Source organism: Pongo pygmaeus, chromosome 1 (genome assembly GCF_028885625.2).
Source record: "Pongo pygmaeus isolate AG05252 chromosome 1, NHGRI_mPonPyg2-v2.0_pri, whole genome shotgun sequence".
In the NCBI taxonomy this organism is placed as follows: domain Eukaryota; kingdom Metazoa; phylum Chordata; class Mammalia; order Primates; family Hominidae; genus Pongo; species Pongo pygmaeus.
In genome coordinates, this window is record NC_072373.2 from 66,029,504 (window position 1) to 66,052,707 (window position 23,204).

Below are 23,204 nucleotides of genomic sequence, written 5' to 3' on the forward strand. Positions count from 1 at the left end.
TAGCATTTTTTAGAAATACAGTATGTTTAAATTAAGATATGTACTTTTTAGATATAATGCTCTTGCACACTTAATAGCCTACAGTATAATGTAGACATCACTTTTATATGCACTGGGAAAACAAAAAAAAGTTTATGTGACTCACTTTATTGCAACATTTGCTTTACTGAGGTGGTCTGGAAACAAACCAGGTATCCACGAGGTATGCCTGTACGATTAATGTGATGAGTCTTATGAGACAGATATGCAGAGATGTTACAGTACCACACAGGAGGGTCACTAACCCTGACCAGAAAAATCAAGGATGTCTTCCTGGAAGAGGTGATACTTGAGCATATTCTAATACCAACAGTGAAATTTAACCATAATGAAAGCTTTAATATCCTCAGTATCCACCTTTACTTTAGACTAAGAAACTTATTAAATGCATCATGTCATATTCAGGTGGTCTTAATCACAAGGAATCTTGAGACTGGCAACAAGGGCCAATGGAAAAGAATAAGACAGCGGACAAACTGGAGCTGGAGAGACTTCCCTCACTAGAGGTATGTGTCCCATGGTAATAGCAGACTGTTTGGTAAGATGTGTCCCAAGGACTGTATTGTAAATATTTTTTAATTTTCTGTATATTATGATGTTTTGATGTCTTTAAAAACTTTACAACTGGGAGAAACTGCCTTCCCTGGGCTAGCTAATTCTTAAAGATAACAAAAGTCAGAGAGCATATCTTTGATGTGCAAATTAACCAAGCAAGAGCCTTATCTCCTCTGTTCGGCCTGGATACCTCAGGAGACAGTATTTATCTGCCTTAATCATCCCAGGGCCAGGTACCAGGCAACTAGAAACTACTCCTATAGCCCAAAACCCACCAAAAGTGGTCAAACTAACCAATCCCAAACATTCTCCCTGCCCTGGCATGCCTTTTCCTCAAAAACCCCAATACAGAAGTAATCTAAGTTTCCCACTCACTCCTGTCTTCTGCCTCATGACCACAATCGTGTCTTCCCATGCAGAATATCTCCTGTCTCTAGGACCTGCAAGTGTAATAACCTTTGTTTTTTCCTGAGCCTCTCTTGTATCTCTTATGGCTGCACATGACTAACCAAGCTCAGAAGGAACACAAAACAAGGGCATAGGAAAACTCTGATATGATTCTGGCAAGCTTTCATATCCAAGAAAGCAACAGGAGTTCAGGGATTGGGTAAAAATAGCCAGGTTCCAAACAGACTGTTTACAATTAGACCCCAATTAATAGCTTGGGGTAAGTGGAACAGAGCTCAATTACGCAGAAAACAGAGCTACATGCAGCCTAACAGAGTTCTAAGTTCTATTTAAATCGGATGGAGTTAAGGGCACCATTTAAATAGGTACAGTTTCTCTGAGAAACTGGGTCCTACTATGGACTGAATATTTGTGTTCCCCAAACTTTGTTAGGTTGAAAACAGAACCCCCTCAGTGTGATGATATTAGGAGGCAGAGCTTTGGAGAGGCAATAAGGTCATGAGGGTGGAGTCTTCATGAATGGGATTCATGCCCTTATAAAAGGGACCCCAAAGAGCTCTCCAACTTTTTCTGCCACATGAGGACACATTGATAAGTCACCATCTGTAACTCAGAGAAGGAACCTCACCAGAACCCAACTATGCTGGCATCCTGATGTCAGACTCCCAGCCTCCAGAGCTGTGAGAGATAAATTTCTATTGTTGGCCGGGCACGGTTCCTCACGCCTGTAATCCCAGCACTTTGGGAGGCCAAGGCGGGTGGATCACGAGGTCAGGAGATGGAGACAATCCTGGCTAACACGGTGAAACCCCGTCTACTAAAAATACATAAAATTAGCCGGGCATGGTGGTGGGCGCCCGTAGTCCCAGCTACTCGGGAGGCCGAGGCAGGAGAATGGCATGAACCCGGGAGGCAGAGCTTGCAGTGAGCCAAGATCGTGCCACTGCACTCCAGCCTGGGCGACAGAGCGAGACTCTGTCTCAAAAAAAAAAAAAAAAAAAAAAAAAAATTCTATTGTTTATAAGCCACCCAGTCTGTGCTATTTCATTGTAGCAGTCCGACTGGCTAAGACAGATGATATATAGGAGAACTGAGATAGAGGCCTAGCCACACCAACTGAGCCAGCACTTTGAGGAATGGAAGAAGATTATGACTCAATGGGCACACTGGTATTTGTTCATATGGGCATTGCAGAGCCAAGGTCTAACAGAGCAAGATTGGTACCAGTTATTGAGCTGAAGTTGATGCCCTCGCCAGGAATGGTTATGGTCTGGACAAGAAAACTAAATGTAAAATTAGAGTGACTTAACAATTTTGGTAGTTTGCTTCATGAGGAGATAAGAGTATAGAACAAAGATAAATGAGAGACAAATGAATTTCAATCTTACTCTGCCACCAAACAGCTATGTATATTTGAGCATGTGCCTTAACCTCTAATCTTCATAATCCTTATGAGTAAAATGAAAATGTACCTATGGCCGTGACAAATATATTGATAAATATGAAAGCACCAAGTGCAGTTCCTGACACAGAATAGATGCTCAATAAATGATATTTTCCTTTTTCTTGTAAACTCAACAGAATATTATTCAGTCTCAATATTCCATTTCTCACTACTGATATGTCTATTTTACCCGTCTCAGAGATTCACACATCAAAGCATTTTTATGTATTAATAACTTCCTAGAAAGTAAATTTCTATCCCTTTGCCTCATATGAAAATTTGTGGCAGAGTGAAATAGAAATTCATTCAGAATCATAAAGAAGGACCCTAGCTCTGTCATCAAACCACAATTCAGCAAATAGCTGGCTTTTCACAGTTCAATACAATACACTCCCACTGCTTGCCTAAATTGCCATCCAGTTTTTAAAAACTTCTCTCTTTCTGTCTCTCAGATGTGTATGATTTAATCTCCAAAGCATGCATGATGAACACTTACTATTTCCTCCTCCAAGAATGTGATTTTACAATGTGAAGCCCCATTCCTGAGCTGGATAGAGAAGAGGTCATATGTCCAGTCTCCATACAGACATTCACCAGTTTAATTTCGCACAGAGAACATCTCTGTTCGATAGCCATAGAGAACATTGCATATCGTTGTGGTATTCTTGTAAAACATTGAACATAGATAAGTCCAGTGCACAGTGGATGACTCAGTGCAAATTCAATCAGCAATACAAAAAAAAAAAAAAACCACCCAACTAAGTGTTATCCAATGGTGAGTCAAATGAATCACCTTAGTACCCAAAGATGACAACATTCTGCTTGATGTTACAATTTAGAGAAACAGGGTATTAACATTAAATAATCAAAATAATTCATCAGTCAATCATCAGATATTTATTTCAACCTGTGTCTAGTAGTACCAGTGATTTGGGAGTCATAAGTGAAGTAGAATTAAGACTAAGGGGGTGACCTATCAATATGGGAATATAAATTTTTTAAAAAGAAGAAGACTAAGAGGCCTCGTCTCAAGGACAGACAGTCTAGTTGGAGGGGAAGAATTACTATCATGAAAAAAAGAACAACCCCAAATAATCACTACTTGAGCACTGGCTAGTATAGTGTGGACAGAGAAGAGAGACAGCAACGTGGGCTAGAGAGGTTTTGAAGTATTTTCGGCCACCCTAAACATGTCTGACAGACTAGCATTTCTAAAAACAAATCTGAACATGTCACTAGCCTGCCAAAAACCTTTCATTGACTGCGCAGTGCCCACAGGATACTTCCTAAGTTTCTAAGTAAGATACAGGAAGACTTCCATTATTTGTTTCCTCTTGGCTTCATCTCTTGCCATTCCTCTTCTGCTACAGATGCTCTAAACAGTAGGACATTCTCTCTAACGCTCCCCTTTACAGTTTTCCCTGATCCAGAAATATTTGATCCAATTCCCCTTCAAAAATTCCATTTGCCAGGCTAGTTTCTACTTTTCTTTTAAGCGAACCAGGGAGGTCGAAGTTGCACTCCAGCCTGGGCGACAGAGCAAGACTCCATCTCAAAAAAAAAAAAAAAAATGAACTCAGGCCGGGTGCAGTGGCTCACACCTTTATTCCCAGCGCTTTGGGAGGCCGAGATGGGTGGGTCACCTGAGGGCAGGAGTTCAAGACCAGCCTGGCCAACATGGTAAAAGCCCCGTCTTTACTAAAAATACAAAAAATTAGCTGGGCATGGTGGCAGGCACCTGTAATCCCAGGTACTCAGGAGACTGAGGCAGGATACTCGCTTGAACCCAGGAGGCAGAGGTTGCAGTGAGCTGAGATTGCGCCATTGCACCCCAGCCTGGGCAATAAGAGCAAAACTCTGTGTCAAAAAAAAAAAAAAAAGAAAAGAAAAGAATGAATGAACTCAAGTATCAGCTCAGTGAGAAGCTTGCTTTCCTTGACATGCACACCTATGAGTGCCCATACTCATGCTGGATTACATGCTCTAGGCTCTCAAAATACCTGTGGACACTTATTACAGCACACTGTATGACAATGACTGATTTATTTATTTAATTCTATTCCCTCATCCCATTGTCCATTTTTTAAGATCAACTTTGTTGAGGTATCATTTACATATAATAAAATATGTCCATTTTAAATGTATAGTTGAACGAGTTTTGACAAATATGTACACCCATGTAATCACCAAACAATCAAAAAATAGAACACATCACCACAAAACATGTCCCATTCTCCCATTGCTTCCTTGCTCATTTTTTTAAAAGGTACTGAAATTATATAAAGATATTTGTCATACTTAACCCTTTAATAAAGATTTCATTATTTTCTACTACACATAGGTATTATTTATTGTTTAAATTTTAAATATTTGAATTTTAAAGGCATAGAATAGTTAATCACTACATTGAAAATGAAAATAATATTTTCATTTTAAATATACTTGACAAACTGATTTGTGACTACATAAAAACTTTTAAATGATTACAAGATGTCAGTTACGAATATTCATGTGCAAGCAGGCACTTAACTAAATATGGCCAAAAAATTAACTAAATATGGCCAAAAAATAGAAATTCAACATTATCTAGATGCCACTTTCTGACCAAGTGAAGTAATTTTCAAAAGATAAGTTTAAAAAAATAGACTTTCAACTTTTAAGATCACATTTCTAAATAACTCACAGGAGTGTGTAGGACTCAGTTCCAGCAGTACAGTGGACTAAATACCCTAGTTGACTCTCCCACTACAAATAACTAGAAAAAAAAAAAACTTGATAAAATAAAACTAAAATATCTTTTTTAATACATGACAGGCTAGCAAAAAATTAAGAACTCTTAAAAGCCAAAACATAAATGAAAGCAGAACCCACAGATAGGCATTGAAGTCAGCTTCCATTCAGACGTCATTGGCCAAACCAGGTAAATTTAAACTTTGTTTTCTGTGACACTTAACTGCCCACCAAAATTCAATTTGTATTTCACTTTCCATAGTATTGAGTCATCACTGGTAAGTAGCAGCTCAGCCAGAGATTTCATCTCCCCATCACACATCCCTCACATCTGTATGGAACAATAGGACTAATTCTCAGTCATAGAAAGTAAACTAATACCATGCATGTCTGGTCAAAGAGAGTTAAGAATTGGGTGTGTCTTCTTCAACCTCGTTCTCGTTTTTTGTGAATTGCCAGGTGAATACAAAAGATTCCCAGGTCCCAGAGGATGGTGGAGCTTCAAGAAGAAGGTAGCCTTGGTCCCTAAATTATCACGTGGAGAAAAGGGGCACTCCCACCAGAAACACCTAAATTGGACTATTATATGATAGAGAAATAAACTTTTATTATGTTAAGCTACCTAAATTTTATACTGTATTTGTTACAGCATTAATGTTACTCTAACCAACATAGGACTTGTTACCTTAAAGCAAGTAGGGAACAATATACAAAGCCCAAGGTTAGCTTATGGGAGAGAATCTAACAGGAAATCCCCACTGCATAAAACTGAGACCCTAAAATGTGATTCCCTCAGCATCAAGGTAAGCTAGTAATACTATATCTTCTGTGACAATACAAGGAAAGTTGACTATCTTTATATATGATGCTGAGGAGGGGTAGAGAGGGGGAGTCATTTTCTCCTTAGAATTTACTACCACAAGCATGCCCATCTGTAGATTTCTAGCCTGTAGACACATTAAGTGGTCTGAAATACATCAAGCTAAGAATTTATTTTCAATAAAATTGTTGGTAGTGCTCCCAGAAGCAAATGCAAATTCTCTCTGGAGAAAATTTCCTTCTTTCCAAGAAAAAAAAAAATGAACCCGCAGTCAAAAATCACAAAACTCATAAAGAAACAAAACACCATGTTCAAGAGCCAAAAGAAACAACAGATAGTACACTGAGACCCACAGTTTTTAGAATTACCACACTCAGAATACAAAATCACTATATTTAATATTGTTAGGAAACACTACTCCATGGGTCTGTCTTGTTTCTACATGTCTTGCTATATATGCCAAAAATTCAAGGCCCTGGCTGATCTTTACTCGGATTATTTTTCAGGATTGGGCTTGTAGCAAGAAAACTTGACAGATGAGCTAATACTTCCCCCTTAAATAAAATCCCAGCTTGTTTATTACCTACTATAAAATGGCAAGTTTCTCAAGGTCCGTGTTCCCTTCCTCTGCAGGTATCTATCTAGGCCCATTTCTAGGAATTGGAACATAGAAAACCAAAACAAACATGTTGACACTCTGGCTGCTGCTCTTGCTGTGAGTAATAAAGTCTTTTACTCTTAGCCAAGAGTCTCATGTCTTCTTTCAACATCCACAAAACTGTGGATTTTAAAAAATTAAAATCTCATAGGCTTCACAGTTCTTGACAAATATGTCTTGAAAAAATAAAAATATAAATAGGAAGCAAGAGATTGAAAAAATGACTAGAAGATTTTTAAAGAACAAAACAAAACTTCTAGAAGTAAAAAATACAATAAGTGAAATTTAAAAATCAATGATTGAGTTAAAGGACATTAAAGCTGAAGAGAGAATTACGGAATTGGAAGGCAGACCTAAGATTAATCAGAATGCAAGTCAGAGAGGAAAAAGATAGTAACTCTAAAAGAGAGGTTAAGGGACATAAGCAGAGAGTGAGAGAAGCAAACATAAATCTTGTTAGAGTTACAAAAGGAGAATGAGGTAAAATTTGAAAAGAAAAAATTGGAGATATTTCCAGACTGATGAAAGACACCAATTCAACCATTTGAGAAGCCCTCACACCCCAAAATATTAAATAAAAGGAAACCCACATGGAAAAACAGAAGAATGAAACTTCAGGACAGCAAAAAATGTAGAGACAATCTAAATAGTTATAGAGAAAAGATGTTACATTCAAAATAATACAAATTAAACTTTATGCTAGCTCCCCTTCCAGTGCAATGGAAGGCAGAGGACAATGGAAAATTTCCAATGTACTCAAAGAACTATAATTTTATAGTCATCTAAACTATCACTCTGAGAAGCACACAAAATAAAGACATCTTAAGGCCAAAGAGAGGAAAGCAGAGAGAGAGAGAGACAGAGAGAGAGAGAGAGAGAGAAAGGGAGAAGGAGATGTGTTACTGTTAGACCCTCAGAATAATAAGTATAAAGGAAAAAGAAAAGTGATCTCGAGCTGAGATGCATAAAGAATTCATGAGCAAAGAATGAGATTTGTTTTATATCATCTAGATTTAAAAAATTAAGAAATCTGGGCTGGGCATGGTGGCTTACGCCTGTAATCCCAGCACTTTGGGCGGCCGAGGTGGGCTGATCACAAAGTCAAGAGATCGAGACCATCCTGGCCAACATGGTGAAACCCCGTCTCTACTAAAAATACAAAAATTAGCTGGGCATGGTGGCGTGCACCTGTAGTCCCAGCTACTCAGGAGGCTGAGGCAGGAGAATCACTTGAACCCAGGAGGTGGAAGTTGCAGTGAGCCAAAATTGTGCCACTGCACTCCAGCCTGGTGACAGAATGAGACTCCATCTCAAAAAAAAAAAAAAAAAAATTAAGAAATCTGACAATTCCAAGAATTGACAAGGATAGGGAATAGGGGAAACTCTTATGCACTGTGGATGAGAGCATAAATTGGTACCACCATTTTGGAAAATAATTTGGCAATAATTTGAAGAAGAGAACTTGCACATATCAACTCAAAATTCACCTAATAGGTATTAACCTGGAAAAACTTTTACATATGGGCAAAAATAAGATATGTATAGTATGTGGGGATCTGGCAAGATGGCTGAATAGGAACAGCTCCAGTCTGCAGCTCCCACCAAGACCAATGCAGAAGGCGGGTGAGTTCTGCATTTCCAACTGAGGTACCCAGTTCATCTCATTGGGACTGCTTAGACAGTGGGTACAGCCCGTGGAGGGCAAGCAGAAGCAGGGTGGGGTGTCAGCTCACCTGAAAAGTGCAAGGGGTCAGGGAACTCCCTCCCTTAGCCAAGGAAAGCTGTGAGGGACTGTGCCATGAGGGATGGTGCTCTCTGGCCCAGATACTAAGCTCTTCCCACAGTTTTTGCAACCCGCAGGCCAGGAGATTCCCTTAGGTGCCTACACCACCGGGGCCCTGGGTTTCAAGCACAAAACTGGGAAGCCATTTGGGCAGACACTGAGCTAGCTGCAGGAGTTTTTTTTCATACCCCAGTGGCGCCTGGAACCCCAGCAAGACAGAACCATTCACTCCCCTTGAAAGCAAGCTGAAGCCAGGGAACCAAGTGGTCTCACTCAGCAGGTCAAACACCCACAGAGCCCAGCAAGCTAAGATCCACTGGCTTGAAATTATCACTGCCAGCACAGCAGTCTGAAGTCAACCTGGGACCCTCGAGCTTGCATTCGCCATTACTGAGGCTTGAATAGGCACTTTTCCCCTCACAGTGTAAACAAAGCCATTGGGAAGTTCAGACTGGGTGGAAACCACTGCAACTCAGCAAAGCCGCTGTAGCCAGACTGCCTCTCTAGATTCCTCCTCTCTGGGCAGGGTATCTCTGAAAGAAAGGCAGCAGCCCCAGTCACGGGTGTATAGAAAAAACTCCCATCTCACTGGTACAGAGCACCTGGGGGAAGGGGCAGCTGTGGGTGCAGCTTCAGCAGACTCAAACGTTCCTGCCTGTCAGCTCTGAAGAGAGCAGCAGATCTCTCAGCACAATGCTCGAGCTCTGCTAAGGGACAGACTGCCTCCTCAAGTGGGTCCCTGACCCCCATGCCTCCTAACTGAGAGACACCTCCCAGCAGGGGATGACAGGCACCTCATACAGGAGAGCTCTGGCTGGCACCTGGCGGGTGCCCCTCTAGGACGAAGCTTCCAGAGCAAGGAGCAGGCAGCAACTTTTGCTATTTTGCAGCCTCCACTGGTGATACCCAGGCAAACAAGGTCTAGAGTGAACCTCTGGCAAACTCCAGAAGACCTGAAGAAGAGGGACCTGACTGTTAGAAGGAAAATTAACAAAGAGAAAGAAATAACATCAACATCAACAAATAGGATGCCCATGCAAAAACCCCATTCAAAGGTCATCAGCATCAAAGATCAAAGGTAGATAAATCCAGGAAGATAAGGAAAAACAAGCCCAAAAATCCTGAAATTCCAAAAACCAGAATGCCTCTTCTCCTCCAAAAGATCACAACTCCTCGCCAGCAAGGGAACAAAACTGGATGGAGAATGAGTTTAACGAATTGACAGAAGTAGACTTCAGAAGGTGGGTAATAACAAATTCCTCCAGCTAAAGGGGTATGTTCTAACCCAATGCAAGGAAGCTAAGAACCTTCATAAAAGGTTACAGGAACTGCTAACTAGAATAACCAGTTTAGAGAAGAACATAAATGACCTGATGGAGCTGAAAAACACAGCACAAGAACTTCGTGAAGCATACACTAGTATCAATAGCTGAATCAATAAAGCAGAAGAAAGGATATTAGAGATTGAAGATCAACTTAATGAAATAAAGAGTGAAGACAAGATTAGAGAAAAAAGAATGAAAAGGAATGAACAAAGCCTCCAAGAAATATGGGACTATGTGAAAAGACCAAACCTACGTTTGATTGGTGTACCTGAAAGCGATGGGGAGAATGGAACCAAGTTGGAAAACATACTTCAGGATATTATCCAGAAGAATTTCCCCAACCTAGCAAGACAGGCCAACATTCAAATTCAGGAAATGCAGAGAGCACCACTAAGATGCTCCTCAAGAGGAGCAACCCCAAGACACATAATCATCAGATTCACCAAGGTTGAAATGAAGAAAAAAATTTAAGGGCAGCCAGAGAGAAAGGTCAGGTTACCCTCAAAGGGAAGCCCATCAGACTGACAGTGGATCTCTCTGTAGAAACACTAGAAGCCAGAAGAGAGTGGGGACCAATATTCAACATTCTTAAGGAAAAGAATTTTCAACCCAGAATTTCATACCCAGCCAAACTAAGCTCATCAGTGAAGGAGAAATACAGTCCTTTACAGACAAGCAAATGCTGAGGGATTTTGTCACCACCAGGCCTCCCTTACAAGAGCTCCTGAAGGAAGCACTAAATATGGAAAAACCGGTACCTGCCACTGCAAAAACATACCAAAATATAAAGACCAACGACACTATGGAGAAACTGCCTCAACTAATGCGCAAAATTACCAGCTAGCATCATGATGACAGGATCAAATTGACACATAACAATATTAACCTTAAACGTAAATGGACTAAATGCCCCAATTAAAAGACACAGCCTGGAAAATTGGATAAAGACTCAAGACCTATAGGTGTGCTGTATTCAGGAAACCCATCTCACATGTAAAGACACACATAGGGGTTGCAATCCTAGTCTCTAATAAAACAGACTTTAAACCAACAAAGATCAAAAAAAGACAAAGGGCATTACATAATGGTAAAGGGATCGATGCAACAAGAAGAGCTGGCTATCCTAAATATATATGCACCCAATATAGGAGCACCCAGATTCATAAAGCAAGTTCTTAGAGACCAACAACGAGACTTAGACTCCTACACAATAACAGTGGGAGCCTTAACAACCCACTGTCAGTATTAGACAGATCAATGAGACAGAAAATTAACAAGGATATTCAGGACTTGAATTCAGCTCTGGACCAAGCGGACCTAATAGACATCTGCAGAATTCTTCACCCCAAATAAACAACATATACATTCTTCTCAGTACCACATAGCACTTATTCTAAAATTGACCACATAATTGGAAGTAAAACATTCCTCAGCAAATGTAAAAGAATTGAAATCATAATAAATGGTCTCTTAGACCACAGTGTAATCAAATTAGAACTCAAGATTAAGAAACTCACTAAAAACCACACAACTACATGGAAACTGAACAACTTGCTTCTGAATGACTACTGGGTAAATAACCAAACAAAGGAAGAAAGAAATAAGTCCTTTGAAACCAGTGAGAACAAAGACACAATGTATCAGAATCTCCCGGACACATTTAAAGCAGTGTTTAGAGGGAAATTTATAGCACTAAATGCCCATGGGAGAAAGCAGGAAAGATCTAAAATCAACATACTAACATTACAAATAAAAGGTGGCTCATGCCTGTAATCCCAGCACTTTGGGAGGCCGAGGCGGGTGGATCATGAGGTCAGGAGATCAAGACCATCCTGGCTAACATGGTGAGACCCCATCTCTACTAAAAATACAAAAAATTAGCTGGGCGTGGTGGCGGGCACCTGTAGTCCCAGCTACTCCGGAGGCAGAAGCAGGAGAATGGCGTGAACCCAGGAGGCAGAGCTTGCAGTGAGCCGAGATCATGCCACTGCACTCCAGCTGGGGCAACAGAGCAAGACTCTGTCTCAAAAAAAAAAAAAAAAGAACTAGAGAAGCAGGAGCAAACAAATTCAAAATTCAAAAGCTAGTAGAAGACAAGAAATAACTAAGATCAGAGCAGAACTCAAGGATAGAGACACAAAAAAAATCAATGAATCCAGGAGCTGGTTTTTTGAAAAAATTAGCAAAATAGACCACTAGCCAGACTAATAAAGAAGAAAAGAGAGAAGAATCAAATAGACACAAAAAAAATGATAAAGGGGATATCACAACTGATCCCACAGAAATACAAACTACCATCAGAGAATATTATAAAAACCTCTACACAAATAAACTAGAAAATCTAGAAGAAATTCCTGGACACATACACCCTCCCAAGACTAAATCAGAAGAAGTCAACTCCTTCAATAGACCAATAACAAGTTCTGAAATTGAGGCAGTAATTAATAACCTACCAATCAAAAAAAGCCCAGATCCAGATGGATTCACAACCTAATTCTACCAGAGGTACAAAGAGGAGCTGGTACCATTCCTTCTGAAACTATTCCAAATCATAGAAAAAGAGGGACTCCTCTCTAACTCATTTTATGAGGCCAGCCTCATCCTGATACCAACACCTGGCAGAGACACAACAAAAAAAGAAAACTTCAGGCCAATATCCCTGATGAACATCAACGCGAAAATCCTCAATAAAATACTGGCAAACCGAATCCAGCAACACATCAAAAAGCTTATCCATCACAATCAAGTTGGCTTCATCCCTGGAATGCAAGGCTGGTTCAACATATGCAAATCAATAAATGTAGAGCTTCTGCACAGCAAAAGAATCTATCATCAGAGTGAACAGGCAACCTACAGAGTGGGAGAAAATTTTTGCAATCTATCCATCTGACAAAGGTCTAATATCCAGAATCTACAAGGAACCTAAACAAATTTACAAGGAAAAAACAAACAACCCTATCAAAAATTGAGCAAAGGATATGAACAGACACTTCTCAAAAGAAGACATTTATGTGGCCAAAAAACATGAAAAAAAAGCTCATCATCAGGGGTCATTGTATACAATGAGATACCATCTTACACCAGTTAGAATGGCCATCAATAAAAAGTCAGGAAACAACAGATTCTGGAGAGGATGTGGAGAAATAGGAATGCTTTTACACTGTTGGTGGAAGTGTAAATTAGTTCAACCATTGTGGAAGACAGTGTGGTGATTCCTCAAGGATCTAGAACCAGAAATACCATTTGACCCAGCAATCCCATTACTGGGTATATACCCAAAGGATCATAAATCATTATACTATAAAGACACATGCACATGTATGTTTATTGCAGCACTATTCACAATAGCAAAGACTTGGAACCAACCCAAATGCCCATCAATGATAGACTGGATAAAGAAAATGTGTCACATATACACCATGGAATACAATGCAGCCATAAAAAAAACATGAGTTCATGTCCTTTGCAGGGACATGGGTGAAGCTGGAAACCATCATTCTCAGCAAACTAACACAGGAACAGAAAACCAAACACTGCATGTTCTCACTCATAAGTGGGAGTTGAACAATGAGAACACATGGACACAGGGAGGGGAACATCACACACCGAGGCCTGTTGGGGGGTGGGGGGCAAGGGGAGAGATAACATTAGGAGAACTACCTAATGTAGATGACAGGTTGATGGGTGCAGCTAACCACCATGGTACATGTATACCTGTATAACAAACCTGCATGTTCTGTACATGTATCCCAGAACTTAAAGTATGTAAAAAAAAACATATAAGAAAACTAAAAAAAAAAAATACACGTATAGTATGTTCATATCAGCATTGTTCGTCATGGCAAAAAACTATAAATAACTTAAATGTTCATCCACATAACGATGAATAATTAATCATGATATAACCACACAATGGCATATTGTACAATAGTGAAAATTAACGAAGTACTACTATATATATTTTTGTGGCTGAATCTTAAAAATTTTATAAACATAATGTTGAGTAAAAGCAGTGAGTCACCAAAGACACCATATATATAAATACATATGTGTTTATATATACATACATATGTAGGTGTATATATGTGTGTGCATGTGTGTGTGTGTGTGTGTAAAACTCAACAGTATTGTTTGAGGATACATGTATGCAGTAAAGACTTTTTAAAAAGCAAAAGGATGATTAAACACAAATTTCAGGAAGATGGGTACATTTGCAGGGAAAGAAATCAAGAGATAGTAGGCGAAACGGTTCACATATAGACTCAACAAACTATTTCTTAAGTTGGTTGTGGACTCACAAGTATTTGTTCTAATATTATAATCCATAACTTGCATGTGAATTATTTTGTAAGTATCAAATACTATAATGTTAAAAAATCAGCACTTAGCAAAAAAAAAATGAATTGAAGGAACTTCTTTAGCCCTAGTTATCAAAATCCTACAGCAAAAGAATGTGGGATAAAATATTGGTGAGACATTAAGGATGAAATATTAAAGCATAACCTTTAAAGTCAAAAAGAAGACAAGATAGTCATTGAATATAAAAAGGTTGATACTCTCCAAATCAGTCAACAAATTTACTGAAATCTGAATCAAATTCCCAACAAGTTTCTGCTTAATTTTTCTTCATATCTGCAGAACTGAACAAGCTCATCCTAAATCCATATGGAAAATACAGTTTCCAAAAACAACCAAGATAATCTTGAAGATCAATAGCTCAGCAGAGAAACATTCCCTATTGGATACTCGGGGCTTTTTTTAGAGCTAGAATAGTTAAAGGAGTATCATATCCAATGACAGGATATCTATAGAAACATGATACATGAAAAATAGCATTATAAACTAAGAAGAAATAATGACATTCAAAAATGATACTAGATAATTAATTATCCATATGGAAAAAACACATATCCCTATTTCAGATTGTGAAATAAATACTACGCAAATAAAAGCAAACATTAGAACTTTTAGGAAAAAACATAGGAGAATATCTTTATCATCATGAGGTCAGAAAGAATTTCTTAAAGCAGAAAAAACACAAACCATAAGGAGAAAAGAAGACTGATAAATTTTACCAAATTAAAATTTAAAACAAAAATTTAGGAGTGGGAAAATATTGTTTTAGTGCAGGAAATCAATAAAAAGGATTGTATAGTAAACAAAACATTAGTTTCCAGAAATCAACAAGGAAAGACAAATGACCCAATGAAGAGAAACAAGCAAAGGATAAGAACAGATGATTCACAGAAAACTAAATGGCCAATATCCATGTGAACAGATGCTCAACGCCACAAGAATTCAGGGAAATTCTTGTTACAACAAGGTCCCATTTCAAAACAATCAGACTGGGCAATATTTAAAGGTCTGTCAATACCAATAACAGGTGAGGATATAGAATGAGTGAACTTTCGTATGCTGCTAACAGAGATACAAACTCATGGCCTCATTTCAGAGCTGATCTAGTAATATCTAGCAAAACTAAAGGTATTCATACTTTACAACTCAGCATGCCACTTCCAGGTGTCTATGCTAGAAAAAACTCTAGCATATGTTCACGAGGAAAAATGTATTATACTGCCAATTGTGTTGAAAGAAAACTAAAAGTTAACAAGAGAATGGATAAATAAATTTGACTATATTAAAATAATATAAACAGCAGTTAAACATGAATAAAGTGAAACTACATATGTCAGCATAAAAATAGAAACAAAAAAACAAGCTGTAGAAGTAGATGTACAGTACAAGGCTTATATAAAATTTACAAGATGTAAATCAATACTGTATATTGAATATATAGATCCACATGCACGTAGTATAAATACTGAAATATGCATAAAATGATAAACACCAAATTCAGATTTATGACAGGGCCAGGACTGGAGTGAGACGAGCATCAAGCCTAGGGTGCAAAATTTAAGGATACACTCACTCTCAATTTTGTGCAAGTACAGGGCATAAACCTAAGAGTGAGTGCTTCCTTAAATTTTGTGCCCTCAGCACAACACTCATCTCATCTTATCTTGGACCTGTTAGGTGAGATACACAAAGACTTCATCTACCACCTGTGGAGTTTATTGCTTTTTAAAAAAAAAAAAAAAGTCTGTTGTGCAAGTATATCCCTATAGAGAAGGTTTGTATTTGCTTCTGCTGGATTTTACATGTTCAAAACTAGTTGTTAGGTTACTTCTTTGGATTGGAATTGTCATAATGTGTCAATATTAGGAATTTGAATTTTAAACACAAGTGTAGTGAGGAGTTGGTGTAATAATTTCCCATGGAAGATTCCTCTTTCTCTTCACAGAAGAACCAAAAGAAAGGCATGCAACTAAACTTGGCAGTGAGCTCCTCTCTCCCACAGCTTTGCATCCTGAGCAGAATATGAGAATATGGAGGGGAGGGGACCAGTTTAGAATTTGTGTCAGGGTTGGCACCCTGAGCAGTTTCTACTGACTTGGTTCCTGTCTTATTTCCAAGCCTAGTTCTCCAAACTTCTCACCAATTCTGTAAACTTCTCAACATCCTCCAGCAATTTCTCATTCTCCTTAATTTAGTCAATTTCTGTTACTTGGAACCAAAGAGCCATACCAATATACTTAGCCTCATGCTGTCAAACAAGGAATTTATATATTTCCACTTGTTATGATTCCATCCTTAGGAATCAACTTTCTCGGCATTATTTGATTTCCCATTAGGTTTGCCTACAAGGAGAATGTGAGCTAAACATTTTAAATTGAGTATTCCAGAAGATAAAACTCTTCTATTTGTCTTTATCAATTAAGGAATTGCCATTTTCTTTTTACATATTAGTTGCATAAACTTAATTCATGTGAGTTTGCCCCAGAAAGTTCTGTTGGATACATGAGAAAATGAAATTTCCAAGCATGTAAGCTAAGGACCAGACCCTAGACAACTACCCAAGATAATGAATATCACCCAGGTAAGCGTCTCAGAAAATAGCTGCTGGTCTTTCTGGTAGCCAAAATACCATTGACAAAGTGTTCTCTGTTTTCCCTATTACATTTCTATGCTATCTTAGTTGTTTTGAAGTTCTTGCTTTGGTACCTCTCTCTGAGATGCTCTTTCCCATGTATTAAAACCTCTAGCTTTTGGGGCTGGGCACAGTCACTCACACCTGTAATCCCAGTGCTTTGGAAGGCAGAGGCAGGAGGATTGCTTGAGGCTAGGACTTCAAGACCAGCCTGGGCAACATAGCGAGAGTCTCATCTCTAAAAAAAATTTAAAAATTATCCAGGTGTGGTGTTGTGTGGCCTGTAGTCCTAGTTAGTTGGGAGCCTGAGACAGGAGGATCACTTGAGCCCAGGAGTTCCAGGCAGCAGTAAGCTATGACTGTGCCACTGCACTCTAGCCTGGACAGAAGAACAAGATCCTGTCTCCAAAAAAACAAAAACATACAAACCTCTAGCTTTCATTTTATTTGCTGAGCTGAAAAGATGGTCACAACCCAAGCTCAGGGAAATTAGGCCTTTCCATGATCTGGTTAATAATTCCATTCTCTTTTCCAATCTTCCTTTTATACCTCTTCATGCCTATATGGAAATGGTTTTCAATATCTTGCCAATATGTATTTTACCTCAAACGCATAATAAAAATAAAAGCTTTAATTTATAATTTCCATTGAAAGAATAATAGCATCTCTCTCTCTCTCTCTCTCCCCGTCCTCTCTCTCTCTCTCTCACACACACACACACACCACAAATATGCACACAAATATCAGCATTTTATATAAGTCAAATGAAACTTCAACAACAATAGGCTTGAGAGAGGGAAGTCACAGAAGGGCAGCCTTGAGAAAGAATGTAGCTAGCGGGATACCCGCAGATACACTGCTGATACCTGAGGCTAAAGTGCAGATTATATGTGTATGAGCCTTAGATCATCGTTTTTTAAGTGCTGGCTTTCAGTGCAGCCTCCTTGGCCTGAATCACTGTGTAGTCATTAATGTGCAAAGGACATGCTCCTGACTTACTTGTTCTCCAGTCATGGCTGTGCCTACAGCCCCTGAATAAAGATTTGCCAAGTTGGCCTGTGGTGCTGGCTACAGGAAGAATTATAGTCTCAGGTATGAACAAATCCAACATTTCACCAACTGTGTCGTTTAGAGTCATCTTACCTCCTCTGTCTTTAAAACTTCCCATATTCGAGCATGATCTTCCACCAGCCAGTGTCCCGTGCTTTCTACCTTGGTGGAAAGTTTGAATTTAGACACCTCTTGAGTAGGTTCTCCCACAGGTTTCACTTCCATCTTGAAAGAGGCAGGCAGGAGGCATTACGGATCTGTGTGGAAGAATAAAGTGTGATCCAGGTTAAAACAATGAGTAACATTAAAAGAGACATGGAAGCAAATTATCATGCTTGACTTCTGACTAGTGAGACCATTAAAGACAGTATCATAATAGGCATCAACTTTTATGGCCACTTTTATATTCTAAATATTCATTATTGGTATTTTAATGCAGGCTTTGGGAGGTAAGAATGCATTCTGATAATGGCAAACTGATATAAATTTTAAAGCAAAGCGCAAGCCATCATCTGCCTGTTATACCTGCTCGTCACTTGGCTTTGGTGCTCTCACGGGGAGTGATGGAAATGGGTGGCTGTCAGGCAAACTTGAATGATGTTTTCATATTTCCATGCCAAGTGCTCCATGTGGAAGAAGCACTGGCTATGATGTCAAGAATTTTACTCTTCAAACATCTATTATGCACTTGTGTATATGAGGCTCCATGCTAGGCATACACAAATAATTCAGTAGTTTGGCTGTTAACCGTAAGAAGCTTAGAGCCTTAGGACAGAAAGATTGTAAACAAGTATTAACAATATGATGTATTACAACATAGTGTCTGAAATGCCACAGTAATTGTGTTTCTAAACTGCAATGAAGGCAGAGGAAGATCCCTTTGATATTCACTGGCTATGCACTTTCTTGGGCCTTGGTTTCACTAACAGTTCCTGTAAGATATTATTTAAAAATTGATACCAATTTTACAAGGTCTACTTCTTTGACATCTTTCCGTCCACCACTGGCTTGTTCTGAATCTCATCATATCTTGCCTGGCTCAGCCCCATATTATCAGAAGAGTCTCCTTGCCTCCATTCAAGTCTCCTTGAGTCTATTCTTGGTGTAATTTTTCTAAAAAGCAAAACTGTTACTGATGTTCCATCTACCTAAAACTTTTCCTAAAGAATAAAACCCAAATTCCTTCACATAGCATCCAAGGATCTTTGTGTCTGGCTTCCTCCACCTCCCTTCTCCCACCTCATGCATGCACTGCTGCCTCCTCAGCCACTGTTTCAGCCATTTGAAAGTATCTGTGGACCCTAGATACATCTGGTGCCTATAGCCTTTGTTTGTGACACCTTCTCTCCAATCCCCATCCCAAGAGAATACAGGCCTCCCTCCTTTGTTACTCTATGTACTCTAGACAAACTTCTATCATGTCACCTGTAACACCTTATTATATTTATTTGCTTTCAATTCTATTTTCCCCTTCTAGTCTTATAAGCATCTTGAGACTAGAGATAGTATCACATACAGAGTAAGTACTGAATAAATGTTTTATGAATCATTAATTCAATCATTTAGTAAATCATGACAATCCACTGAAAAGGAGGCAGCAGATCTTATATATTCAAGTAACAGATGTAAAAGTCAGGTTACCTCTTCCTTTTAACTTTTTTATTGACTTAGTGGGCTGTAAGTTCTTCACAAAAAAGGGATAAGTCTAACATTCATCACACACCCCCAAGCAGCTTATAATGCAAGATGAAATTGCTCATTCGTTAACAACAGGCTGGTTTTCATGGAAATGTCTTCAAGGAATTATGTCTGCAAAACACAGGTGTTATGCTCACTTAACCCACTACCCAAATAAAAGTAAGTGGAAATTGAAATCTATACGACTGGCAGGAGTGATGGGTCAGAGGATTTAAGAAAATCATCATCTGCAGAGGAGTTACTTCACTGCTCTGGGGCTTCCCATGCTCCATCTGTAAGCCATGGAGAGTAAGCCCATCTGCTTGCAGAGAGCAGCGATGAAGAAACTGATAACCAAAACCATCGTGAAGTACTTAGAAACATAGAGCACTTAATACCCTCCCACTAGGAACCAGGAAACAAAACCTACATAATTAATGAACAAAGTTCCTCTGAGTGGACACACTAATAAATGATGCTGACACATACACACAAGGAAATAAACAAAGCAGAGTCATGTAGAGATTTCAGTCCAAAAAAAGGAAATTAAAATAAACAGGCAAAATGGAAACAGGCCAGATTAGTAGGAAAGGAAATTCCATTGTTGTTATTGGAGATAATACTGTAAACAACAACAAATAAATCAAAACAAAGTAGGAAAACTACATAAAATGGTTTTGGCTGTCTCCTTCGTATATTATGGAAACAAAACTGGATAAAATAGACAAAGTACAAAATCTCATGGGAACAATGGAACATCTGTAAGTGTAACGTGTTCCAGAGACCCCACAGCTTACTCTACTGTCTGCCCACAGCTGCTTTCTCATCTCCGCAGTGTGGGTGAAAGTTGGCAAATTTTCAGCGTTGAAGACTGAACTCTACTGTGCACTGACTTCCCACAGATTGCTCCTCACCCTGTTTGGGAAGATGCAATTGTGAGTTTTAAACGATTCCAAAGCACTCAGGAACTAAGGAGGGACTCAAGAGAGGCAGCCAGTTCTTACAAGGCTCTTCAAGCATTCTGAGATCCTCCACCCTATCTGAGACTTGAAGTCTTTTTCACTTATCCTCAGTGTATCTCCGCACTTACAAAAATGACCATATGTACAATATATCTTGAGCTTCCACTGCATACCAGCCACTGTGCTAGGCATTTTCCACATTATCTGTAATCCACACAATAACCCTGAGAGGTAGATATCACCATTTTACGGCAATGAAAAAATGAGATTCAGAGAGGTTAAATAACTTTACTACACTGCTAGAAAGTTGCAGAGTTCCCAAGTTCATGCTCTCTCTCCTAGATCAGTTTAGAAAGACTTCAGCTCCATCCTACTCTCCTGCCACTGGTAGAATGCAACCTCCTTCTCATGCTCCTTCCTCCATAGACTAGAGCCAGAGTGTCTGTGTCTCAGCTCACTGGCACAATGGTGCCCCGTTGAAAGACGGTCACATCTGATGAGTACATAGGTAAGGATGGCATAGAGGTAGGAAAACATCACAGGGAATGGATCATTCCTTTTCCTTTTTACTGACATCTCAACTTCTGACCAGGGTGAGCTTTATGAGTGTGTGACCTATGAAGTCACACAGGGTCCCATGCTCAGAAGAGCCTCATGCTTGGTTTAATGCTTTGCTGTTGCTACCTTAAAATTCTTAATTTTTGAACAAGGGGACTTCTATTTTCATTTTGCACTGAGCCCCACAAATTATATAGCCAGTCCTGCTACCAACCTGTCTTTTCCTCTTCAAATCTAGCATTTTATTCCATACTTTCTTTATTCTTTTCTTTTTTTTCTTTTGAGACAGAGTCTCATGCTATCACCCAGGCTGGAGTGCAGTGGTGCAATCTCGGCTCACTGCAACCTCTGCCTCCCGGGTTCATGCAATTCTCCTGCCTCAGCTTCCCGAGCAACTGGGATTACAGATGCCTGCCACCACGCCCAGCTAATTTTTGTATTTTTAACAGAGACGAGATTTTACCATGTTGGCCAGGCTGGTCTCGAACTCTTGGCCTCAAATTATCCACCTGCCTCAGCCTCCTACAGTGCTGGGATTACAGGCATGAGCCCCCTCACCCAGCCTCCATACTTTCTTTAAACAATTCATGCATTATAGGTTTCCTACCTATTCCCCTAAAAAGAGCTAGAAGTCTATGTGACAGAGTCATTTTTTTGTTAAAATTAAAATATGAGGCATATGTAGACTTTCCACTACCTCTGATATACTGTGCATCTTATAGTTGAACTGCTCACTTCTTTCTTTTTCTTTCTTTCTTTTTTTTTTTTTTGAGACAGAGTCTTGCTCTGTCGCCCAGGCTGGAATGCAGTGGCGTGATCTCAGCTCACTGCAACCTCCGCCTCCAGGGTTCAAGCGATTGTCATGCCTCAGCCTCCCGAGTAGCTGGGATTATAGGCGTCTGCCAACACCTCCAGCTAATTTTTGTATTTTTTAGTAGAGACGGGGTTTCGCCATGTTGGCCAGGCTGGTCTGGAACTCCTGACCTCAGGTGATCCGCCCGCTTCGGCCTCCCAAAGTGCTGAAATTACAGGCGTGAGCCACCGCACTCAGCCTGCCTTCTTTCTGAAAACACATAGTCAAGGTTTACAAGACAACCTCCAGGCAAATACCATAAATATGGGCCCCTTCAACAGAATCATCAGATAATATGAAATCACTGTAAACCTAAAAGGCAAAATGTTCTGTTCTAGTTAAGAATTGGTCTAAAATATCGTAAGCCTTATGGACTCCTTTGGAAATCAATTTTGAAGAATTTTTAATTTAAAACACCTGATACCCAAAACAGAATTTTGTTTAAACCACTGGATGGTAAAATCAGCCTTAAGTTGGGAGTAGGGCGAAAAAAGGAACCTGTATGTATATAAAGGCAAATCTGATCAGAGAGCATAAAAGCAAAATTTTTCTCAAAAATTAAAAAAGAAAATTGCTTGGGAATTTTTTTGTAATTGTAAAAGGATTGTGATTGTACACTGCCTCAACCTTATGAAGCACAGAAATAAAATTAAAACAGGGAAGACACATGGGATGAAAGAAAGATGTGCTTGCTTGACACTGAGAAACAATCTGCAGATGAGAAAGCCATGGAAAGATTTTTTTTTTTTTTTTTTTTTTTTTTTGTGGAGACAGAATCTCACTATGTTGCCCAGGCTGGTCTCACCTGGGCTCAAGTGATCCTCCTGCCTCAGTCTCCCAAAGTACTAAGATTACAGGCAGGAGCCACTGTGCCTAGTCTTCTTTTTAAAATATTTACTAACACTATGCTTATAATATCTATAATATGTAATCATAACTTATTTCTTCTATTCCTTCCAAAATAATCATTGACTGGAGGTCATAACATTTTCCACGGTCATAACAAAGGGCGCAGCTGATGGCTTCATACCCTAAGTGATCATTATGCACCAAAAGTAAATGAGCAGCTTCTCAGAGGCTAATCTTGAAAACGTAAGTATTAAAATGACAATCTAAGAACACAATAACTTGCCATTATTAGTGTCTGTTCTTGCTATCAGGTAAAAATTATCCATCACTTCCATGGATGCCCTTTTTTTGAAACATGGCTTTAAAAGTAAGTGCTAGGACACAACTCCACTCAAGTCTGTATTTATTTTATTAACCTCCATGCTGAACTTTGTTTGATAAATCAATTTGTAATTTATTGAATTTTACTTTCCTTCTTATAATAAATAGCATATGAGACATCCCT

The 23,204-nt window shown here is 39.2% G+C and overlaps 1 protein-coding gene across 4 annotated transcripts in view; it reads right to left on the minus strand.

The window, feature by feature from the left end:
• The window catches only part of RGL1 (ral guanine nucleotide dissociation stimulator like 1), a 305,456-nt gene that overhangs the window by 181,564 nt on the left and 100,688 nt on the right, over positions 1–23,204 (minus strand). For all 4 annotated transcript variants that reach the window (XM_054443341.2, XM_054443321.2, XM_054443311.2 and 1 more), the window contains one exon: positions 17,894–18,057. In XM_054443341.2, coding sequence (XP_054299316.1) covers positions 17,894–18,025 — 132 coding nt within the window. In that variant the 5' untranslated portion in view covers positions 18,026–18,057. The remainder of the gene's footprint in view (positions 1–17,893; positions 18,058–23,204) is intronic.